The 24,444-nt window shown below is 38.2% G+C and overlaps 1 protein-coding gene across 1 annotated transcript in view; it reads right to left on the bottom strand.

Moving 5' to 3' along the window:
- Positions 1-19,855, bottom strand: part of RBM25 (RNA binding motif protein 25) — a 61,271-nt gene extending 41,416 nt beyond the window's left edge. Inside the window, exons 1-4 of the mRNA XM_047079403.1 lie at positions 19,701-19,855; positions 11,656-11,776; positions 5,179-5,228; positions 3,430-3,597 (exon numbers count right to left, since the gene is read on the bottom strand). Of these exons, the coding sequence (XP_046935359.1) occupies positions 3,430-3,597; positions 5,179-5,228; positions 11,656-11,761 (324 nt within the window). The 5' untranslated portion in view covers positions 11,762-11,776; positions 19,701-19,855. The remainder of the gene's footprint in view (positions 1-3,429; positions 3,598-5,178; positions 5,229-11,655; positions 11,777-19,700) is intronic.
- Positions 19,856-24,444: the final 4,589 nt, after the last annotated feature.

Raw genomic sequence — 24,444 nt, forward strand, 5'->3', positions numbered from 1 at the left:
ATCTCACAGTCCAGGAGTTTGAGCCCCGCGTCGGGCTCTGTGCTGACAGCTCAGAGCCTGGAGCCTGCTTCGGATTCTGTGTCTCCCTCTCTCTCTGCCCCTCCCCTGTTCATGCTCTGTCTGTTCATGCTCTGTCTCTCTCTCAAAAATAAATAAACGTTAAAAAAAAAATTAAAAAAAAAAAACAACTTAAAGGGGAGCCCCGGTGGCTCAGTTAGTTAAGCATCTAACTTCGACTCAGGTCATGATCTCACAGCTAGTGAGTTCGAGCCCTGCTATCAGCACAGAGCCTGCTTGGGATTCTCAATCTCTCTCTCTCTCTCTCAAAATAAACAAACTTTAAAAATAAATAAAAATAAAAAGATGTTTCAAATAGAATATATACATTATCTCCACACACTTGTACACAAATATTCACAGCACCGTTACTCACGACAACCAAAAAGTGGAAATAACCCAATTGCCCATCAACTAATGAATGGGTAAACAAAATGAGGTATGTCCATCAGATGGAATATTTGTCCATAAAAAGGAACGAAATAGTGATATAAGCTACAATGTAGATGAACCCTGAAAACATTAAGTAAAAAAGAAAAGACAAAACACAAAAAGCCACACATGCCCTATGATTCTCTGTCTATAAAATACCCAGAATAGGCAAAACTACACAGACAGAAAGTAGGATAGTGGTTGCCATACGCTGGGGAGAGAAAAGAATGGGAAGTGACTTACAGGGTACAGGTTTTGTAGTTGGGGTGATGAAAATGTTCTAGAATGAAGTTAGTGGTGATGTTTGTACAACTTTGTGAATATACTAAAAACAACTGAATTATTATGAAAGGGTGAATTTTAAAGTATAAGTATTATGTCACAATAGAGATTTTTTTTTTAAAATGTCCTCCCAACATTCCTTTGGAAAAAAGTTGGCATTATCTTGTAAAACTGAAGATAAACATGCTATAAGACTCAGAAATTCCACTTCTAAGAGAATACATGACAGAAGTTTTTTCATGTTCACTGAAGACATGACATTACCAGTAATCATACAGCAAAACATAGTGTCAAGAAATAGAAACAATCCATAAGACTATCATTAGAAAATTTTAAATTCCAGGTCATGATCTCTTGGTTTGTGAGTTCAAGCCCCACATTGGGTTCTGTGCTAACAACTCAGAGCCTGGAGCCTGCTTCGGATTCTGTGTCTCCCTCTCTCTCTGCCCCTCCCCTGTTCATGCTCTGTTTCTGTCCCTGTCTCTAAATAAATAAATAAATAAATAATAAAAAATTAAAAAAAAAAAAAGAAAATTTAAAATTCATGGTACATTACTACAATCCAATGGTACATAGCAATAAGTAAACTAAAGGTATATATATATATATATATTAGGTGAAAAAAACAAGTTATATAGTATAGAATTAAAATTTAATTATAAATTTTCTGAATGTATAAATATGTAATTAAAGTAAGAAATACACACATGAATGATAAACACCAAATTTAGGATAGTGGTTTACCTCTGATAATTACCTCTGTGAAAAAAGAAGTGGGAATTGGGGCCAACTGTAATGATTTATCTCTTAAGAAAAAAATCTAGAGATAGTATCACAAAATACTGAATCTGACGAAGCTAGGTTTTGTGGTGTTTATTTCCTAAACATTTTTTAATTCAAGGATCATACACTCTACAAAACAGAAATGGCAATAAAATCAAAAAGGAGAAGATTTTTAAATCACTTCTTTAAAAAACAGAGGAGATTATGGAGGGAGAGAGTACAGGCACTGTTGTTTTTCATTATAAAATCATTATTATTTCACTTAAAGTGCATTTATCACCAGGATAAAAATTTTAATCTTTTTTTTTTTCTGTTTATTTTTGAGAGAGAGAGAGGGCATGGGACAGAGCATGAGCAGAAAGGGGAGAGAGAGAGGGCGACACAGAATCTGAAGCAGGCTCAGGGCTCTGAGCTGTCAGCCCAGAGCCCAACATGGGGCTCGAACCCACTAACAAGCGAGATCATGACCTGAGCCAAAGTCCGAAGCTTAACCAACTGAGCCACCCACCCGTCCCAGGATAAAAATTTTTAAACTAAGAAAAAAAGAAAACCAATGAGGCAACTGGACGGCTCAGTCTGTTAAGTGTCTGACTTCACCTCAGGTCATGACCTCACAGTTAATGAGTTCAAGCCCCACATCAGGCTGTCAGCACAGAGCCCACTTTGTATCCTCTGCCCCTCTCCTGTCCATGCTCTCTCTCTCAAAAATAAATACACATTTAAAAAAAATTTTTTTAAACATCAATGTCAGGGGCACCTGGGTGGCTCAGTCAGTTAAGCATCTGACTTTGGTTCAGGTCACGATCTCACAATTAGTGAGTCTGAGCCCTGAGCTGGGCCCTGAGCTGACAGCTTGGAGCCTAGAGACTGCTTCAGATTTTCTGTCTCCCTCTGTCTCTGCCCCTCCCTGTGCTCGCGCTTCTCCCTCTGTCTCTCTCAAAAATAAACCTTTTTAAAAAAAAATGTCAATGTCATGAAAAACAAAAACAAAACAAGCAAACAAACAAGCAAAAGACAGGAAGCTATTCTGTATTAGAGAAGATGTCTAGGGGCGCCAGGGTGGCTCTGTGGTTAAGCATCCAACTCTTGATTTTTGGCTCAGGTCATGAGGCTCAGGTCGTGACCTTATGCTCTTATGAGCCTCATGTCAGTCTCTGCCCTGCCAACAAAGTATAACAATTCAGTACAATGTATAATCCTTGACTGAATCATAGATAAACAAAATGCAGCAATTATGGAGATTATTGGGAAAATTACATATGAACTGTAAATACATTCAGTTAACAATATTATATCAGCGGGAAAAAATACTGTATCAGCCTTTAATTTTTTTTTTTTTTTTTTTTTGAGAGAACGCACAAGTGAGCGAGGGGCAGAGAAAGAGGGAAAGAGAGAGAATTCCACAAGGGGCAAAGACAGGGAGAGTGGGAGTGGGAGGGCTCGAGCTCATCCCCAGTGAGGCTAGAGCTCACCAACCTTGAGATCAAGACCTGAGCCCAAGTCAGATGCTTAACCAACTGCATCACCCAGGTATCCCAGCCTTAAATTTCTTAAGTATGATGATGGTTTTGTGATCATATAGGAGAATGTCCTCCATCTTAGGAAAAACAGGAAGTATTTAGAGATGAAACATCACATCACAACTTAATCTCCAATCATTCAGAAAAAATGTGTGTGGGGTGTGTGTGTGCGCGCGGGTAGAAAATAAATGTGGCAAAACAAAATTGTGTTTCACTATACTATTCACTCAACTGTTTTGCAGGATTGAACATTTTCAAAATAAAAAGCAGAAAAGGATTATTCAGTCCTTTCTGCGTTTTCATAAATTTGAAATCGATAATAAAACTTAAAAATGAAAAACAGTTTAACACTTACAGCAAGGAGCTGTCTTATAAGCATGTCTGAAGCTTTCTCAGAAATGTTGCCAACAAAAACTGTAGTAGTGGGACCACAATTTTCATCATTTTCTTTAGCCTTTAAGCCTGGATGATCCTTTCTTGCTCCCAAATGCTTTCCAACCATGGACACAGTGGGTACTAAAACCTAGAGTGAAAAAAAAGGCAGTAAAATTGGACCTGGCAATTAAATTCCCATCACGTTTAATGTAACATTAAGCTAACAACAATTTTTAAGTAGTGCATACACAGCAATTAGTAAAGGTTCTACATACCTAATCTAAAGCTCCTATCATTTTTCATTAACACAAAATTATTTGCGACAAGTTCTACTATTAGATAACCTTTCTTTTAAAAACAACTTGGAAAAGAAAATAAAAATAACTTGGATGGAAATTTCTTTATATTTAAGACCTAATTCTTAAATGTCCACGATATCATAAGTCATTTAAAATTATCAAATATATCCAGGAGATCCGTCACAACTCTACTCTGTACAAACATAAAAGCAAATTTCAATTATCCCTGCTAATCCTCTGACAAGAGTATTCAAATACTCTCACAGCATTCTCCACAACTTAAATTTTACCTTTATCAGTTGCATTTTTTACTTTTCCTTTGTAACTTTCAACTTCCCAGAGAACCAATCTTACTCATTTTTACATCTGAAACTGAATTTAGCAAAACATCCACAGAAGGCACTGAATAAAGAGTGGTGAACTGAGGGAGCTGCTCCAAACCCCAAGTCCCACCTTTTCCTAGGCTGAAATGCAAGACAGTAAGTACCTGTCAGGTGGAGGTTTTCCAAAATACCCCAACAATGGGTATCTGATCCAAGAAAAATTAGACCTCCCCTTGGTCTGAAGAACCGTATCTTCTTAGCGGTCGGCCTCACAGCAGATTTGTTTCCCCACAGAGTTACCATCTCCTTTTTAATATAGGTAACACCTCCTTCTCCCTCCCATTTCAAAATCCACAGGTAGAGAAACAGTTGAAAGTAATGAGATCTACCCTCCCTCATAGAATTCCAAATGAAGCTTCATATTCTACCAGTTAACTCAAAGAAAAATTCTGGCTAAATAACAGTTAAGAGGATTATTATTTATTCATGTGTAGTAGCATGTTAGCATTCTTAATGAAGATGCTGAGAATGTACGAAAGCTTTGATGAATGTGAAGAATTAAGGCTTAAGAAGACTGAAAATGAAACAGTTTAGCAGAGTAAAGGCTTCAATAAAACTTTACAAAGCTTAAAGATACCATAACAGACAACAGAGAAAAAATAGGTTGGAAGGGGCTAAAAATTAGGTAGGTATGAGGAAAGAATGGAAATATATTCAACTCAAATTTCACTTCAGAATTTAAATTTCTGCTAAGATCATTCCTACAGTATTTTTTCTTTCTTTTATGAGATTAGGCATGTCAGATCATTCTCCTATCTCCCAGGACCAAGACAAAATGAGAGAATGGTGAAAAAAACCAATGTCCTAAATCTGAAAGAACAAGTATATGAAGAGTGTAGAGAATACGAGGGAAATCATAAAACTATTTAGGGAGCCTATTTTAGGGACAACTGCATAATATGCATAGCTGAGTGAAAATGATACTCAAATACATGGATGCTCTCACTCCCCATCATTCTTTTAAACTAAAATACTTTATCAAGTTGTTTAGCTTTAAAAGAAGTATTACTACTGTATCCCCTCATTCCTCCTTAAAATTGTACTTACAGTTGGAGCAGGAGCCATAATGCTCATTGGTACAGGAATCATTGGGGTCCCTGAGAAAAAAAGCATAATAAATTGTAAGAATACAAGTATATAAGACTACATTCTATATCAACTACGTGCCATACCAACAGATAAAAATGCAGGACTAATGACAATGAGATATTGATGAATGCCTTATTTTCAAAAGCAATGGGGCATCAGACCAGTCCATATAAACTTACATAACAACAAAAAAAACTATTCAAAAAGCAAAAAGGCTGCCACAATATGCTTTCGTCTCAGAAGTTTAAAAAACTCTATAGTTGTTGATTCATGTTCATCTGATTCAGTACATCCTGAAAGCCAGTAACTTACACAAATACAGGTTCACTTATGGGTAAACAACAGTATTAATGAATCCTTCAAAAGGTTAAAAAAAAAAAAGGTATCAAATGAGAAATTAATCTGGAAACCTACATAGAATCGTGTTATTGCTGGTTCTTTAATAAAAACAAAAATCAGGGGCACCTGGGTGGCTTAGTTAGTTGAGTGTCCAACTCTTGATTTCACCTCAGATCACGATCCCAGGGTCATGAGATCGAGCCCCAAGTCAGGCTCTGCACTGAGTGTGTAGCCTGCTTTAAGATTCTCTCTCTCCCTTTGCCCCTTTACCCTGCTCACACTCTCTCTAAAAATTAAAAAAATAAGGCAGCCTAGGTAGCTCAGTCAGTGGAGCATGAGACTCCTAATCTCGGGGTCATGTGTTCAAGCCCCACGTTGTGCATAGAGCTTACTTTAAAGAAATTAAAAATAAATTAATTAATTTAAAAAATTCAAAATAAATCATGCAAAAAATATGACCAGGAATGTCAGTCAGTGTCAAAGAAAATCTCTAAGACAAGTATCTGCTGCTCTGAAGGTTTGAGAGAGATTAATGGGCTATTACTGACATCGTAGTGAAATCTGCATTTTTGTTTTTAACTACATTGTTTACCAATCAATGGCTACTATATAGAGTGTCCTTGTGTATATAACTAATGAAATCTTACCATTTGAGTACTAAGAAAAAGAATGTAATGAGGGCAAAAGTCAGTGAAAGATTTTGTCCAGTTTTCTAACATAAATTTTAAAATGCTTCTAAATACATCTCAAGAAGTTCCGAAGTCGCTCTTCAGTTCAAATTTAACATCAACTTAAAAGAATTCTCCAGCTAAGACTGGTAATAAATTCTTAAACATTTAACATTATCCATTTATCTTCCAATATAACTCACTTAAAATAACTTTTAAATGAGAAAAATCAGGATTCCTATCAATACACCAAAAGAATATTACAAAAACGGAAAAAACATAGAAGTGCTTGGCTGGCTCAGTGGGAAGAGCATGCAACTCTTGATTTCAGGGTTGTGAGATCACACTGAATGTAGAGATTAAGTAATTAAACTTAAAAAAAAAATAAAAAGACTTCGGAATCAAACCTGGGTTCAACTCATCGTTATGTCATGCCTAACTGTGCAACCGTGGCCAAACTCTTAAGCTACAGTTTCCTCAATTGTGGTAAGGTAATCATTTCTTTGGAGTACCTATGAGACTTACGGAGATCATTTGTGTGTAGCACTTAAATACAGTGGATGCTCAAAACTAGAATTCATCAACCTATCTAAAGTTTTCACTTTGTAAAATAAAAACTAAATCCTCCCCCCTTTTAATCAACTGTAATCTATATGGCACCTTTTCCATAGGTAAGCGGTTAAAGAAAAAGTCAGAAAGACATAGTAGAAAAAAAATGTTTTTTCCTTTTCTTTTAAAGTAAGCTCTAGGGGTGCCTGGGTGGCTCCCATGATTGAGCATCCAACTTTGGCTCAGGTTACAATCTCACAGTTTGTGAGTCCAAGCCCCTAGTTCGGCTCTGTGCTGACAGCTCAGAGCCTGGGGCTTGCTTCAGATTCTGTGTATCCCTCTCTCTGTGCCCCTCCCCCACTCTGGCTCTGTCTCTCTCTCTCAAAAATAAACATTAAAAATAAAAATAGTAATAATAATAAAGTAAGCTCTAAACCCAACATGGGGCTCAAACTCACAACCCTGAGATCAAGAGTAACATGCTCTACCAACTGAGTCACCCAGGTGCCCCACTCTTTGTTCCTTTTTAATAGTTACTAAAATTTGAGTAATACATTTCTTTTTTAATTTTTTTTTTTAACGTTTATTTGTTTTTGAGACAGAGAGAGACAGAGCATGAACAGGGGAGGGTCAGAGAGAGGGAGACACAGAATCTGAAACAGGCTCCAGGCTCTGAGAGCCCGACACGGGGCTCGAACTCACGGACCGCGAGATCATGACCTGAGCCGAAGTCGACCGCTCAACCGACTGAGCCACCCAGGCACCCCTGAATAATACATTTCTTAGCCCAACTTACTAAATTTCATGCAATATGAAATTCATAATAGAGAATGTATTACTACTCATTACAAAGATCTATACATGCTAAGTATACAAAGCGTGAACAGTGCAATACTATGCTGTTTTTAAAAAACAGAAATAAGAGGGAGGGCACCTGGGTGGCTCTGTCGCTTGAGTGTAGGATTCTTGATTTTGGCTCAGGTCATGATCCCAGGGTTGTGGGATCAAGCCCTATGTGCTGAGGATGGAGCCTGCTTAAGATTCTCTCCCTCCCTCTCTCTCCATCACTCCCTTGGCTTGCATGTGTGCCCATGCTCTTGCTCTCTCTCAAAAAAAAAAAAATTTTTTTTTAAATTTAAAAGAAAATAAAGAAAAACAGAAGCAGGGAAAGAGTATACAAAAGCAAACACATCAGGATATGCATAGTTCATCTCTGAAGCGTGCACACTACAAACTGGTAAGAAAGGCTATGTTTGGGGAAGGGAATTCTCAAGAACTATGGAGAAAAAACTTTCTTTTTCTATATGCATATATTACTCTTTAGGGAAAAATTACGGTTATTTTTCAAATTTATTTTCTAATTTAATATAGAATTTGACCATCACACTTAAAAGTGCAATTAATTGCATTAATAAGCAAGAGAAGAAAATGATTCATGAACATGGGTTATGTGTGGTCTTGAATTACTACACGAGTTTAGCATACTACTTTATTATTTACCTTTTAAAGTATTGATGCCCTACAAAGAATGCACAATGAGTTGCAACTAAAGTCTGATTTATCACCCAAGTATATTTCCCTGAACAGAAATGATACTGTATGCTATTATAAACAGAATCAGAATTAATAGTGTTATTCTGAATAAATGCCCACATTAGTATGGCAATGACCAAACAGGCAAGAAGAAACACTTACAATCTAGTTTCAGGAGCAGCTGACCCACCTTTTTTTTTTTTTTTTTTAATGTTCACTTATTTATTTGAGAGAGAGACAGAGACAGAGAGAAAGAGAAGACGTGAACAGGGGAGGGACAGAGAATCCCAAGCAGACTCCACACTGTCAGCAAAGAGCCCCACACGGGGCTTGAATCCACCAACCGTGAGATCACAACCTGAGCCAAAATCAAGAGTTGGACACTTAACCCAGGTGCCCCCTGCTGACCCATTTTAAAAGATATGCAGAGAGTAGTCTTTTTTTTTTTTTAATATATGAAATTTATTGTCAAATTGGTTTCCATACAACACCCAGTGCTCATCCCAAAAGATGCCCTCCTCAATACCCATCACCCACCCTCCCCCTCCCACCCCCCATCAATCCTCAGTTTGTTCTCAGTTTTTAACAGTTGCAGAGAGTAGTCTTAAGAGAAACAGGTTTCATTTATCTTCTACTTCCATTTAATAATTTGGTATAATGTTCATCAGAAAAGGTTAAATTTAGTATTTGCTCTTTAAAAAAAAAAGGAGTTAAACTTTTTTTAAAGTTTATTTATTTTGAGGGAGAGAGCGCGCACGCACACACACACACACACACACACACACACACACACGGAGAGAAAGCGCATGCGCACAAGCAAGGAGGGGGCAGAGATAGAGAGGGAGAGAGAGAATCCAAGCAGGCTCCACACTGTCAGTGAAGAGCCCAATGCAGGACTCAAACCCATGAACCATTAGATCATGACCTGAGCCAAAGTCAAGAGTCGGAAGCTCAACCCGACTGAGCCACCCAGGTATCCCATCAAAGGAATTTAAATCTTTTCTATAAAACCAATCTACTAGTAGGGAAATTAAGGCACTGATCTTTCAGTCATCTTTCCTGATTCTGAATAAGTGATTATGCTTCATTCCCAATCCCTTAAATTTCTTCATAAAGAAATTTTTTAAAAAGTAAACTATTCTTTCCTATAAAGCTATATAACACAAGGGTTTTGTTTAAAAAAATATATCATGGGGGACACCTGGTGGCTCAGTTGGTTAAGTGTCTGACTTTGGCTCAGGTCATGATCTAGAGATTCGTAGATTCAAGCATCATGCTCTGTGCAGACAGCTTGCTTCAGATTGTGTCCTCTCTCTCTGCCTCTACCCCACTCGCGTTGTCTCTCAGCCATGTTTATCTTGTGGCTTTTCATACCTACTCCAACACTGCTATATACTTGCCCTAGGAGTAGGAGGCCTCAAAACTGAGTCCGTAGAATGTGTTGTGAATTAACAACCCATCTTATGAGCCAACTTCAATGTACTGTTGATCTCTCAACAGTAAAACACTAATTTCAAATAGATAATCCAATAGTTAAAAACAGGTCTCTGATATAAGGCTTCCCTCAAACAGGATGCCTGTGTGGCTAAGCGGTTAAGCATCTGACTCTTGATTTCAGCTCAGGTCATGATCTCACCGTTGGTGAGTTCGAGCCCCACATTAGGCTCTGTGCTGTCAGTACAGAGCCTGCTTGGGATTCTCTCTCTCCCCGTCTGCCCGTCCCCTGCATGCACTCACTCACTCTCAAAATAAATAAATTAATTTAAAAAAATTTTAATTAAAAAAAAAAAAGCTTTCCTCAAATATTTCTGGATTATTTACAGGATCATTTGCTGATTTCAGCAAAAAAGCAAACATAAGAAAAGCAAAACTTTTCACATACAAATTAAGGACAGCTCTTAAGATACTGTCTTTTGGAAGAGAAGGTGATTTTGTATAAAATTTTTTCAGCCCTGTTAAAAATATCTGAACTACTGCCCATAAACCAAAGGAAAACTCTCGCTCTCTAGGCCAAGCAATGTTAAGATGTACCTCAAGATAATGGTTCTCACCTGCTTCGGATTCTGTGTCTCCCACTCTCTCTACCCCTCCTCTGCTCACACTCTGTGTCTGTCTCTCAATAATAAATAAATGTTAAAAAATAAAAATAAAAAGATAATGGTTCTCAAATGTGGGTTCTCTTAGTTTTGCTTAAATAGATCCTTAGGATCCGCCTATGAACTTATTGAAAATAAACATTCCTAGGCCCCAGTACCTTGAGGATCTGAATCAGTGGGTTGGAGTAGGGCCTGAAAAAAAAAATTCTTTTTCTTTAGACCTCAAAGAGCTTTGGAGAGAGGAAGCTTTTATAGGTAATCTGGAAAGCTCTCCAAAATATATTATCAAGCATAAAAAAAGGGGTAGAACAGTACATATAGGATGCTACTATACATCTACATTAAGAAAAAAAAAAAAAACATTGGATAAAAGAATATATACTTGTGATGGCATGTAATATGTACTAAAAAGTATCTGGAAGAATAAAGAAACTAATGACTGTTTAAAACAGTTTCCCTCTCAGGGCGCTTGGGTGGCTCAGTCCGTTGGGCATCCGACTTCAACTCAGGTCATGATCTCATAGTCCATGAGTTTGAGCCCCGCATCGGGCTTTGTCAGCTCAGAGACTAGAGCCTGTTTCGGATTCTGTGTCTCCCTCTCTCTCTGCCGCTCCCCCACTCACGTTCTGTCTCTGTCTCTCTCAAAAATAAGTAAATGTTAAAAAAAATTTTTTTTTAATACAAAAAAGTTAAATAAAAATAAGTTTCCCTCTTTCGGTAAGAGATAGTAGTAAGTTATGTAGGAATTCAAGGAAAAGTATTCACTGTATACCTTTTTGATGACTGAACCATATGAACGTACTGCCTTTTTAAATTTTGTTTAATGTTTATTTTTGAGAGAGAGAGACAGAGACAGAGTGAGCATGAGTGGGGGAGGGGCAGAGAGAGAGGAAGACACAGAATCTGAAGCAGGCTCCAGGCTCTGAGCTGTCAGCACAGAGCCTGATGCGGGGCTCGAATTCATGAACTGAGAGATCATGACCTGAGCTGAAGTCGGACGCTCAACTGACTGAGCCACCCAGACACCCCCCTATTTTTTTTTTTAAATAAAGCGTTTTTTTTTTTTTAACCTCCCCAGATGAATTTGATACTCACCTAGAGAGAAAAGTACTGCCACAGGAAAATGATACATCACATTTACAAAAGGATGCTAACAGACATCTTTACTACTAACACATATCATTTTCCTAAAGTTAACAGTGTAATGATGAAACTGCAGGTTAAAGAAACAACAATATCCACAAACTTACCTGGAGGTACAGGTGGAGGAAAACCAGGAAACTGTGGGGGTGGAATCCCTGGTGGGAGTGCTGGGATTCCCATGGGAGGGCGATTCAAATGAGGGGGAAAAGACATTCTTACTGCAGCGGTCTAAAGAAAAAAATCATGACAAATCATTTTATTTGAAATCTTTGCAATTTGGTATGCCTGGTTTGTTGGCCTTCATTTTTAGAGTATCTGCAAAATTCTAAAGTTTTCTTACCCAAAGTAGTTGGCAAAGACCCTCTTTTCTCTGTCTGTCCATTGAGAATTTTTAAAACTTAGATCTTTTCTAAAATAAGTTCCCAAAATGTACACGATCTAAATTCAGGATAGACTCCTACAATCATGTGGGAATACATATAAAGGAAGAAAAAAATTTTGAGGTTCAGTTAATATCCAAAAATTAAAAACCAAACATCAACGAATCTTTTTAAACCAAACTCAGAATCCAGGAAGGTTATCTAACAGTTTTTTTTTTAAGTGTTCTGATGCAGTCATTTTTTACACACATCAGCACCCTGAAAACTAAATGTACAAAGTTACGCAGTATTTGTTGACTCAATGTTGGCCAGTTCCTCAAGGACAAATGACTGTCTGTCTCAGTAAACTATAAACCTGAGGGGGAAGAAACCGCCTGACATCAGGTCACATGGTAACCATTCAGATATAAAGAACATAAAATTTGTGACAGTGAGAAAGATGTCATAATTTTTGATAAAAGCAAAACTCCTAACCATTCTTGAATGAAATTCAATGAATGAATGAAATTCAAGAATCAGATGTTAGCATTTGATTTAATGTAAGAATACACTGAATCGCTTCATTTGATTTATATTACTTAAAAGAAATTTAATTTTGTGTTTTAGCTTAATGAATGTATTTAAGACTCCTTTATGACCAAATTTTATATTTTCATCAACATACTTGAGTGTCCAGAACTATAAGAAAAAGTAGAAAAACAATGTGATGCCCTAGGAAGATTCCATGTACCAATTTTAAAAAGCAGCCAAAATCAGTGATCCCGTATCAGTGATGGCACTAAATAGCAGCAATTTAATGAACAGGATGTTTGTTGGATACTAGGAAAAATTTCACCTACACTCTACAACTGAAGGGGTCTAGAGTTGTTTGAAGCTTTTAAAGAACATTTGTACTATTTCTGTGTGTGTATTTCATACACTGATTTACTCACCCTTCAGAAGAGAGAAGATAAAAAGTGCATGTCTTCCACTTCCTCGCCCCCTAATCCCAACAGTTTGGTATATACCGTTGTATTCTTCTAAATAGCTTTCTATACACAAACTAACATATAATTATTTGTGTTTTTCTGCAAACAGTATAATCATACTATATTGTTACGTGCATTTCTCCTTCATTATCATTAACATCTCTTCATATCAGTTCACAAAGTTCTATCCCAACTTTATAATGCAGTAAACTACCATAATACAGGTATACAATAATTATTCAATCAACAAGGATGATTGGCTCCACATTTTGCCTCTTACAAATAACATTGAACATTCTTAGACATACTAGATATATAAATCTATGCACCTGTGCAAATAATTTTATAACACAGCTTAGTACTGTATGTATCTACACTTTACCTCCAAATCATCCTCCAAAACTAACATACAAATTTATATCCTCACCACCAATACATGGGTATGTATGCCCTTTCCTCAGATCCTCAACATCACTGGAGTAAATCAGTGTTTAAATTATAACAGTCTCATAGGTAAAAAATACTCTCATTTCAATATGTATTTCCTTAATCACTAATGAGGTTGAGTATCTTTTTACCTGTTTATTAGACTTTTCTTTAAAACAGTCTTAGATAAGCATGTCCTTCAGGCTCACAGCTGTTCTTCCTCAGTGTTGACTTAATAAGTTAGGATAATACAGGATTATTTAGGATAATTCTATAAAATCTAAACTTCCATTTCAGAAAACACAGTACACTTAAAATATCTACAAAGCTTTACAGGTAAAACAAATTCCTAGAATTTCATACACTTAGAAAACAAGGTACTGGAAAATGCTTTAAAATCTTAAGCATCAGCATAAATTAAAAAGGAAAAAATGGAACTAATTTAATATTATAAATGTGTTGAATTTTTAATCTTTTTGTAATACTTTTTGCCCAAAAATAAAAACTAACATTCTACAGGAGGGGGCAGAAGTGTATCTCCTTTCAAAAGAGGGCTACTGTCCTACTTACAGAAGCTCTTCTATTATCATTATAATACTCTATCTCAGCACTTTCTTAGGAGGGCAGTTGGTATTAATACCTGTTGAATAAATAAATTAGTGAATGAATCAGTAAACAAATTTATTAACAAGCTCCCATGTGCCAATTTCTATGCTAGCAATGACCCAGTGTCTAGCCTCACAATGTTTTTACAAAGACCGGAGCATGAATTTATTGCCAAGTATTAAGCTGTAACCATTTTTTTAAAACCCTTTATGTTCTTGGTGTTTCAACTGTATTTCGTGGCTCTTAAATGTAGAATTCATTCTGTAAGAATAACCAGATTATATGTTTTATGCTAACGTATGCATTCTATTCACTTCTAATTTTTGTTATATGTCCCTTTCATTTAAAACCATCCAAAACTTGCTTATTCATAGGTGAAACTTCACAGGTAAAGAAAGGTATCTTAATAAGATAATGGTCCCTCCTATGGTCAGAAAACAAACAATTCTGATGATCACTGACCAATATTAATGTTCACTTTAAACACCCTAAAGTGAGAGTATCAACCACTTTTTTCAACATAAACTTTTATGTTTTGGCATGTGTGAAAATGACTAAGAATACTTTTATAACCGTAAGCAAAGCTGATCAGTTTTTACCTACAGTTGATAAATTGTAATATTCTCATAATAAATTATATGGAGATTCAAAGTTGGTAGGTACACTATCAACAATAGCCGATGTATGGAAAAAGCCCAAATGTCCATCGATGGATGAATGGGTAAAGAAGATATACTATACATATACAATGGAGTATTACTCCAACAATCACAAAGAATGAAATCCTGCCATTTGCAACTATGTGGATGGAACTAGAGGGTATTATGCTAAGCAAAATTAGTCAGAGAAAGACAAATATCATATGACTTCACTCATATGAGGACTTTAAGACACAAATGAACACAAGGAAAGGGAAGGAAAGCAAAAATAATATAAAAACAGGGAGGGGGAAAAAACATTGAGACTCTTAAATATGGAGAACAAACAGAGGGTTACTGGAGGGGTTGTGGGAGGGAGGATGGGCTAAATGGGTAAGGGGCATTAAGGAATCTACTGAAATCATTGTTACACTATATGCTAACTTGGATGTAAGTTAAAAAAATAAAATAACAACAAAAAGTTGGTAGGTACGTTGTAGAATAAAGTAGGGAAAAGAACATGGGAGCACTTTACTTTAAATATGGTGGTTGGGCCTCACAAAGAAGATAGGCAAACTGAACGAAGACTCCAAAGAGGCCAAGACAGGAAGCCTCATATATGGAGGCAACAGCCTTCCAAGCAAAGAAAACAGCAAATATAGGAGCCTGAGGTGATCATGTAGTGTTTTGTGGGAGGAAAAACAAGGCCAACAGCTGGAGCAGAGTACTTGAGGAAAGCAAAGATAAATGCCAAGTATTACTTGGGGGAGCGGGCTCACAGAATGTAGTACTTAGTAGGCCACTGCAACAGTTTTGATTTTTACTCTGAGATGGAAAACATTTGAAAGGCTTTTGACCTGACTTACACTTTAAATGCGTCACTGGCCACTATGTTAGTAAGACTGGCATTTTAATAGCGTCACTGGCCACTGTGTTAATGAGACTGGAGAACAAGTGGAGATTCCAAGGACTACTATAATAATACAGACAGGAGAGGGTGGTCTGGAATAGGTGGTCAAAGTGTTAGATTCTGGATGTACGTATTTCAAGTGTAGCCAATTGCTGAGGGATCACACAAGGAGTTTAAGAAAAAGAGAGTTGCAAAGGTTATTTTATTAGCACTGAAATGATTTAGGTAACATTTACAAAATACTTGTATTTTTCACTTTCACTCTGGAGGGCTTCACTTTTAGAAGGCTCAAAGCATTTTTTTTTTAGTAAGATTTTATTTTTAAGCAATGTCTACGCCCAACGTGGGGCTCACACTCACAACCCCGAGATTAAGAGCCACATGCTCTTCCCACTGAGCCAGCCAAGCACCCCTAGAAGGCTCAAAGCATTTTTACCGGCTCAGTATGAAACCTTATAGCCCAAAGTAACAAAATGAGCACCTATCACGCGAGTATTCCCTATCTTTAGTGCCTACTTTAGTGTGGCAGTGGTCATACAGATTTATTACGTGTTTGTCAAAATTCACTGAAATTAAATGGGTGCATTTTATTGTATGTAAATTTTATCTCAATAAATCTAGTTTCCTCTGTCCAAAATAAAAAAACTTTAAATAACATGTACCCCTACCACTCAACATACGCGTGCATTCTGCTTTTCTTTTTTTCACTTTTTCCTCTTTATGTTTTTTTTTTCTCCTTATGCTGTTAAATCACTCCTTTTCTCACACCATTTACTGCTAATAACCATTCCTCCATTGCAGCTTTATCCCAATAGAAAAAATATTTCACCCGGAATAGATTTACTGGCTAACCCCATCCAGACCCGGTGTGCCAAATTTCTGAATGGTAAGAGGCAAATGAACCAACAGATTCTCCTGAACAAATACTTATACAACTCATTCATTCAACAAATATCTAGCTCCAATTGTGTGTCAGATTCTTTTCTAAACATTATTTTCCTACAGTTACACGGCCAGTCCAGTAGCTCTTCATTGAATATAAGTGATCAATACTGTAGCGTGTATTGTTCCCTGCTCTGCTTACAGCCTACAAGGTACAATGGACTGACATACCTGTCCCAGCCTAAGGAAAGCAAGCCCCTCAAAACCGCATCTCAAACTGAATTTCTACAGAAGTGGAGTCTTCGGGAACTATTCCTAGGAAAGAGTATTCCATATCCAAAGAAGAATAGGAAATGCTTGATTAACAAAATGTTTCTTTTGCAGGAAAGCTTTTCAGAGGTATGAAAACACTCAAGTGTTTTAAGTCTCCAAAAAGGGACGTGATCTTTTTCTTAGCTTTCCACTTTGCGGTTTTACCATTTTCAATGATTAAAAAGCGATACTATTTACAGAGAAAAATTAGTGGTAGTCTGGAGCTGAGGTGGGAACAGGGAGTGACTTGCAAACCGGAAAGAAGGATCCTTTTGGGGGTAACAGTCACACAACTCTGAACACTTACTAAAAATCATTAAATTGCACATTACAACAAGTGTATTTTATGTATCAATTACACCTTAGTAAAGTTGCTTTAAAAAAAAAAGCAATATCAATTCAGAACAAGTTCAGGCTAAATCCAATTAAGACCTGTAAATTAGATAATATTGAATCAATATTAATTTCCTGATTTTGTTCACTGTACTGCTATTAAATATGAAAATACCCTTATTCTAAGAAATACACACTTAAGTATTTAAGGGCTAAGGACACCTCATCTGTGGCTTACTAGCAAAACATTTCAGAAGAAAACTATGAAGAAAAAGAGGAGAGGATAAAGTAAATTTGTGAAATGTTATCATTTGGGGAATCTGGGTGAAAAGCTATTTAAGAATTCTTTCTACTATTCTTGCAACTTTTTTGAAGTTTGAAATTGTGCTGATTAAGTTCTAAAAAGCAGTATCAGTAATTCTGGTGGTGTAAGTGTTATGTTCTTTTTATTTTCTGAAGTTTCAAAATTTTTTTAAAAAGCAAGAGAAAAGCTATTCAAAAACTTTAAGGGATAATCAATCGAAATCCTCTTAGGAATGGCAGTGGTAGTTGTCAGAAAAGACTATCAAGAGGTTAAACAAAATACACAGAATGTTTTTGTAAGACGTTAAAAGATTTGATGACTACTTCTGCTTCCAAAGTTACAAAATAGTCAATACAATTTTTCTTTAAATCGTATATAAATGAAAAAACTATATAGCTAATCAGTGACCCAAGAAGTTACTTGAAAATCCCAAACTAATATCGGGTCTGAAGTAATTACCAATATTAAAATGAACTCATTTTATTTTAATAACAGATTTAAAGCCTTAACACAGTAAAATAAAAAGATACCAAACCACAAAAAAAAACAAAAACAAAAAAACAAACAAACAAACAAAAAAAAACACCTTGGCCCAAACTATTATTAACATATAGTGCCTACATGCAACACTGGGACAATGAAAACATTTTCTTACTAGAAATGTTTTGGAATCAAACATTCAAACATACATACATACATACATACATACATACATACATACAGGAAAAACCATATTTTGGAGACCAGAAATGGGAATCCGGTAACTCCCAGAAGAATTATTATTTAATAAAAGTATTAACTAACATTTTATTTACTTCTGTTTACAAAAGCCTTCAACATACATTATCTCACTGAATCTCCCAAATTACCTGGTGTAGATATATTATTGTCCTTTTACAGATGAAGAAGCTATTTTGTCCATGGAAACACAATAAGTGAGTGGGGACTCCAAGGTCCCCACTATCCTGAAATTACCAATCCAAAGGCTGTTTTCACTGTATCACAATGCCTCTTTCTAGTAATAACATACCAAGAAGAAACTTTTTATTAAGGGTTAACTTTGATTTTATTTAGAAAAGTCTATTCAGAGTACATTGGACGAAACGTTAAGAGTCAGGATCAGGCTCTTGTACTTCACTGAAATCTCTTAAATAACAGTATCAGTTAATGCAAACTAAACACTATGTGACTTAGACATCGCATTAAGGATTTTACATACTTTTTCTCAATTAATCCCTAATAACAATAACCTATGAAGTGGATACTTTTATAATCCTCAATTTACAGATGAAGAAAAACCAAAGCTTCAAGAAAAGTTAGATTAATTAGAATAGTATAGTATCTGCTTGAATCATGAGGACCAACTGAATGCCTTTCAAGGCCCCTGAATGTTTTTGGAAAGCTTTTAAAAATCAAAGTTCCCAAGACCATATAAAAATTGTTTATACTCCACTGCCAACTACCTAATTCACAGTACTTCATACTAGAGCAGTCTGGTACAAGAGAAGTCCAATCTCTTCCCTCCTTTTGGTCTGCTCCTCTCTGCCCAGGATCAAAATGGCTTTTCCATGGCAATATAAATATCCACATTACATAACTTCAAAATAATCTTCGTACTCCTAGATCTACTTCGAAAAACGTATTTAAAAAGTACTGAAGACCAAAGAAGAGTAAGAAAGAAGTAACACATTTTAATGTGGAGCTTGGTCATCGCCTAGAATGAATGGGGATATAGTTTACTGCAACCTCCAAAGGAGGAAGGGGGCAGGACCACAATACTCATCACAATCTTAGACAAGCAAACCAAGAGGGTGCCAAAAAAGGTGGGCATTAGCTGAATCCGGAGTGGGTGTGGGGGAGTGCACTCGGTGGAGGGCTCTGGATGACCAAAGAGGAAGGGAAAGAAATCCGTTGGTGGCCGGCACCTCGCTAAAACGGGTGGCTGCTCTCTGGCTTGTGGGCAAAGCCTGGGGCAAGAGTGTCCTAGGCCCGGAAAATCTACAGTAAGGTTCCCCAGGCTCGGGTTAGAAAGGGGCCTCAGGGAAGGGCTCCCCAGGGGCAGACCGATCGTTTTGTGGCAAACGTGGAGCCCAGAAAAGGCCCAGGCGATCCACTCAGTGACGGGCCGTGGGAGGGAAAGAGAAAGTGGGCGACAATGCAAGGAGGAAAGCTCTGGCAGTAGGTCCCGGCCTCCACGGGTTCCTGCTGGGCCCACTGGTTTTCGAGGCCTTAGAGAAGTGAAGAAACCCAAGCCTCGTGCCAGCCCCCTCCCCCACCCCAACCCCTCTTCACCCCCAATCCCAACCCGGCCCTTTCGCACCCTCCCTGGTTTCCCCTACTCCCGGTCTCCCGGGTCTCCCGGTTCCCACACGCGTTCAGAGGCGTGGACTCACCCGCCGCTGAGAAAACAGTACGGTCTTCGCGGCCTTCCGGGCTCCAGGTTACGAGTGGGCTCCACCGGTTCGAGGTTTCTGCGCACCGCTCGCCGGGAGACTGGTTCCGAAGCGCCTACTCGCACAGGCCGCAAACACAGCCGCGCTGCGCGGGGAGCTTCTGGAGGTCTTCCTCTTGCCCGGCATGCACTGCGGCCAGGCCGACTGAAGAGGAGAATCATAGAGAAGAACGTGTATAGATAGTCTTCCCTTTGGCTCTGAATCACCACGCAGCGGCCAATAACCATAGAGAAGGAGAGCCTGGTGGGGACTAGAAAGGCTCGAACTGTAAATTACGACCCACCCTGCCATTTTTGATTGGAGCTGATTGAATCTTATGACTACGAGACGCCATCTTGAGGTCAAGGTTCCGCTGCGCGGGGCGCTGGGGTTGTTAGATTCTCACTTTTTGTAGTTTGTGTTTCCGGGCGTACAGGCTTGTTTTGTGGCTCGTTGAGGTGGGATGGACTGCTAACGGGGCTTCACCTAGCACGTTAGTGCGAACTCCCAAATGCTAACTTTCCCCTGGAAAACAGCTATTCTTGATACCAAGAAGTAACTGCCAGAGGGCGTGGTGTGTTGTTTTTTTTTTTAAGTGCACGCGCACACCCCTTGTGCTCACTAGTAGAGCCAAAGAGGGGGCTAAAGATACTTGAAATACCTAAAATAGCCTGTAAAAACTTTGAACACAACTTTCATTCTGTAATGCAAAGGTGCTGAAAAGAAATTCACTTATTAATGGAAATGAAACTAAATTAATGCAACTAAGTGAAACTAGTCATAAATGATTCTTCAATTTATGCCCTTTACGGTCAATATCTTTTTACAGGCCTTTGTTTCCCAACTCTTCTCAGGCTTATCATTTATTGGACATAAAGTTGTTGGCTCCCTGAGTGTTGGAAGGTAAATGCAAGTAAGATTTTATCCTTGTTTGGGAAGAGCCACAAACAACGTCAGATGATAGACTGACCACTGTGTGTAAAACTGAAACACACTCCCTTTCTTTATCTGCTTTTCCTATTGGATTTTACTCTACAGCATTTATCACCACTTACTAACTTTATATTTTTCTTACTTATTTTCTGGTTTGTCTTCCCCTACCCCATCATAATGTAAACTTAAGGAGTACAGGGATTGTTTTGTTCACTGCTGTGTCCCAGTGCCCAGTGCCTAAGACAAGGTTTGGCATATAGCAAGTGCTCAATAAATATTTGTTGAATGAAAGAAAGGATTATACATTAAAAAGAAAAAGAAAAAATGATTATACATGGTACCAACAGAACCTAAAATGCAATGGCAACACTAACAGGAAAGGCTATACAACATTACTACCATTTGTAACATTTACATCCATCTGTATTTCCACTCATTAGATTTTCTTAATGTTAGTAGGGCTAATAATATCTATTCCCCAGGGGTGCCTGGGTAGCTCACTGGGTTAGGCCTCTGACTTGATTTCGGCTTAGGTTATGATCACACAGTTCATGACATCAAGGCCTAAGTCTGGCTCTGCGTGGTCAGCAGGGAGCCTGCTTGGGATTCTTATTCTCCCTCTCTCTCTGCCCCTCTCCTCCTCTTTCTGCTCCTCCCATCTGCCCACCTTGTGTTTATGCCCTTGGTCTCTCTCCCTCTCTCAAAAATAAATACTGGGGTGCCTGGGAGGCTCAGTTGGTTAAGTGGCCAACTTTTGATTTCGGCTCAGGTCATGATCTCACAGTTCATGAGTTCGAGCCCTGCGTCAGGGTCTGCACTTGCTGCACAGAGCCTGCTTCAGATCCTTTGTCTCCCTCTTTCTGGCCCTCTCCCACTTGCGCTTTCTCTCTCAAAAATAAACATTAAAAATTTTTTAAAATAAAAATAAACACTAAAAAACTGTTTTAAAATATCTATTCCCCAGAGCCGTTACAAGGATTAAATTAATGCATGTGAAAGTGCTTTTTTCAGTGACGTGCTAGTCAAACGCTAGTTACATTTCGCAAATAAAAGCGAATTGTTGGGGCATCTGGGTGGCTCGGTCAGTTGGGCATCCAATTCCTGATTTCGGCTCAGGTCATGATCTCTGGGTTCATGAGCTTGAGCCCCTGGTCAGTCTCTGTGCTGACAGTGCAGAGCCTGCTTGGGATTTTCTCAGCCTCTCTCTCTCTCTCTCTCTCTCTCACACACACACACACACACATACACACACAATAAATAAACTTTTAAAAAAATGAATTGTGCTTTTTTTTTACAACTACAGGCATGAACAGAAATCCTTTCAGGTTATTCTATATCCCTTTGTTTTGCTAGAACCATTTTATACAAATTCCTGTATTACTTTATAATAAAATCAAACCTTAGAGAGTTGTCTCCACCGAGTTTGCCAACTTTTTTGTAGCAGACATTTGTTGCTTATATTGACCTGGCAGCCGTTCCCCTGCCTTCGGTAATGACACTCCAAATTTCTTAAAAGAAACCATCCTTCCACTACTCTAGATCTTTGTAGTTTGGATGTAATGTCCCAACCTTAGAGCACAGGGATAAAGTTGTAACCCAATCAGAGCCTGGTAATTGAGTATTTCTGTTGTACCGGGCACTGTTTTAAGCACCTTGCAAGTATCAACAACTTTAAACTTCACAGCCACCCACTGACGTAGGAACCATTGTGGTACAGATGAAGAAACCAAGGCTTGGAGAGGTAAAATAAGTTGTCCAAAGTTCTAAGAACAGTAAGTGATGGAGGTGCCTGGGTGGCTTAGTTGCTGAAGCATCTGACTCTTTATCTCATCTCAGGTCTTGATCTCAGGGTCATGAGTTTAAGCCCTGAGTTGGTCTCTGTTCTTGGCATGAAGCCTACTTCAAACACAAAACAATACCAGTTAAGTGATGGAGCTGATCTGGTTCCTGAGTCCATGGTCTCAACCATCATATTATGCTGCTTCATCTAGCAGGAATAATGCTAAAAGGGGCTGGGGGAGGGGACTCTATCTTTTTTACTTAACTTAAATCTGGGAGGATTTCACCTTAGAACTAGTGGGGATAAGAATGAAACAATCACAGAAGGAAGCGGAGTTAAGAGAAGGTGCGAGATTTTTGACAATATCATTCAAGAACATAGATTCAGCTATTCTTGAAACCATGATGCTTCTAGGCTTCTCAGTGTGTAAGCCAATAGATTCCATTTCCGAAATCAGTTCGAATGGAGTTTTCTATCCCCTCAACAGAAAGCGCCCTAAACAATTCACTTGTATGTCACTTGTAGAGAATAGGTCAGGCCATTCACCTGCAATAACAGGCCTCCCCCTTCTGAGAAGTTTTTCCTCATAGGCCCTCGCTGAGGAAAATGACTGGAGATAATTAATTCGGATATTGATGACCACATTATGTGCATTCTGACCCTATTCCTATGGCCACAGCTGGTCAGCAACATAGCCTGTGACTTTTGAGAGAAACATTGTTTAGTTGGCCCACACATATCCTCCCAAGAATTTAAACCAGAGATGCAGAGGAGTCAATTAACTGACAGCAAAAGGGAAATGTAGTTAGTTAGAGGTGATAACATAGGTGAATCATATGAAAAACAGAAAGTCACTAGAATAGGCACCTTTGTGCCCTAGGTTGAGAGGAGGAAATTTTTGGAATTCTTGTCAAGCACCTGAGCTGTCATCAGAACTGCTGGATTTAAAGCAATATCCTGCTGACTATCTAATCTCCCAAAAGCCCAGCCATGTAGCTTCAGTCCCTGCGTCATCGTTCAGGACATATCCCACTGTATGACAGTCCGTTTCTCGTATATTAGACACCGAGTTCTTTCAAGGAAGGGAGCACGCGTTTATTCACCTTTAAATGGGCAAGCTAGACACATAATATTCAAAATATTAGTGTTGTTTTTTTTTTAAATCACAGCATATCTTTAAAATGTAGCAAAATGGGGATGCCGTGGGTGTCTCGGTTAAATGTCTGACTTCAGTTTAAGTCATAATCTCACAGTTTGTGGGGGTGGTGCCCTGCATCAGGCTCTGTGCTGACAGCTCAGAGCCAGGAGCCTGCTTTGGATTCTGTGTCTCCATCTCTCTCTCTCTCTCTCTCTCTCTCTCTCTCTGTCTGTCTCTGCCGAGGGGCAGCCCCACGTATGCTGGCTCTCAAACTAGATAAGCTTAACTGACTGAGCCACCCAGGTGCCCCACAAAAGGCAATTTTCCATGGACTATGCTTTGGGCTATAAAGAAGAGATGATCACGTATCCTTGAAAAATGGATGGCTTGTTAAAATGTTATGATGGAAACATGCAAAGTATTGGTAGTAGCACTTACCCTAGCCAGAAGATCAGAAGTCAGGAAAGGCTTCCAGGAGGAAGTATAAGCCTGAGCTACATTTTGACCGGTTCTGTAAAGGGAGGACAAATGTTGAATAAAATATAGCAAATTCTCCCCTTTATTAGTAATCACAGAAATGCTAATACCATAGTGAGATAATCATTTTAAAGCCCTTTCCTTTGTAAAATGTAAAAAGTCTGAGAATACAAGGATGTAGAATAACAGGAATACTTAGGCATTTCTGGTAGAAGTGTATATTGGTACAACTATCTTGGCATAACCTAAAAAAATAAACCATGTGTTTTCCCTATGACCCAGCAGTCCACTCTTACTGTTGTATAAAAAAAACTTTGCGGGGCGCCTGGGTGGCTCAGTCGGTTAAGGGGCCGACTTCGGCTCAGGGCATCATCGCG

Source organism: Lynx rufus, unplaced genomic scaffold (genome assembly GCF_022079265.1).
Source record: "Lynx rufus isolate CCGP_SWC_20201006 ecotype Redwood Valley unplaced genomic scaffold, mLynRuf1.p SCAF_17, whole genome shotgun sequence".
Taxonomy (NCBI): Eukaryota; Metazoa; Chordata; class Mammalia; order Carnivora; family Felidae; genus Lynx; species Lynx rufus.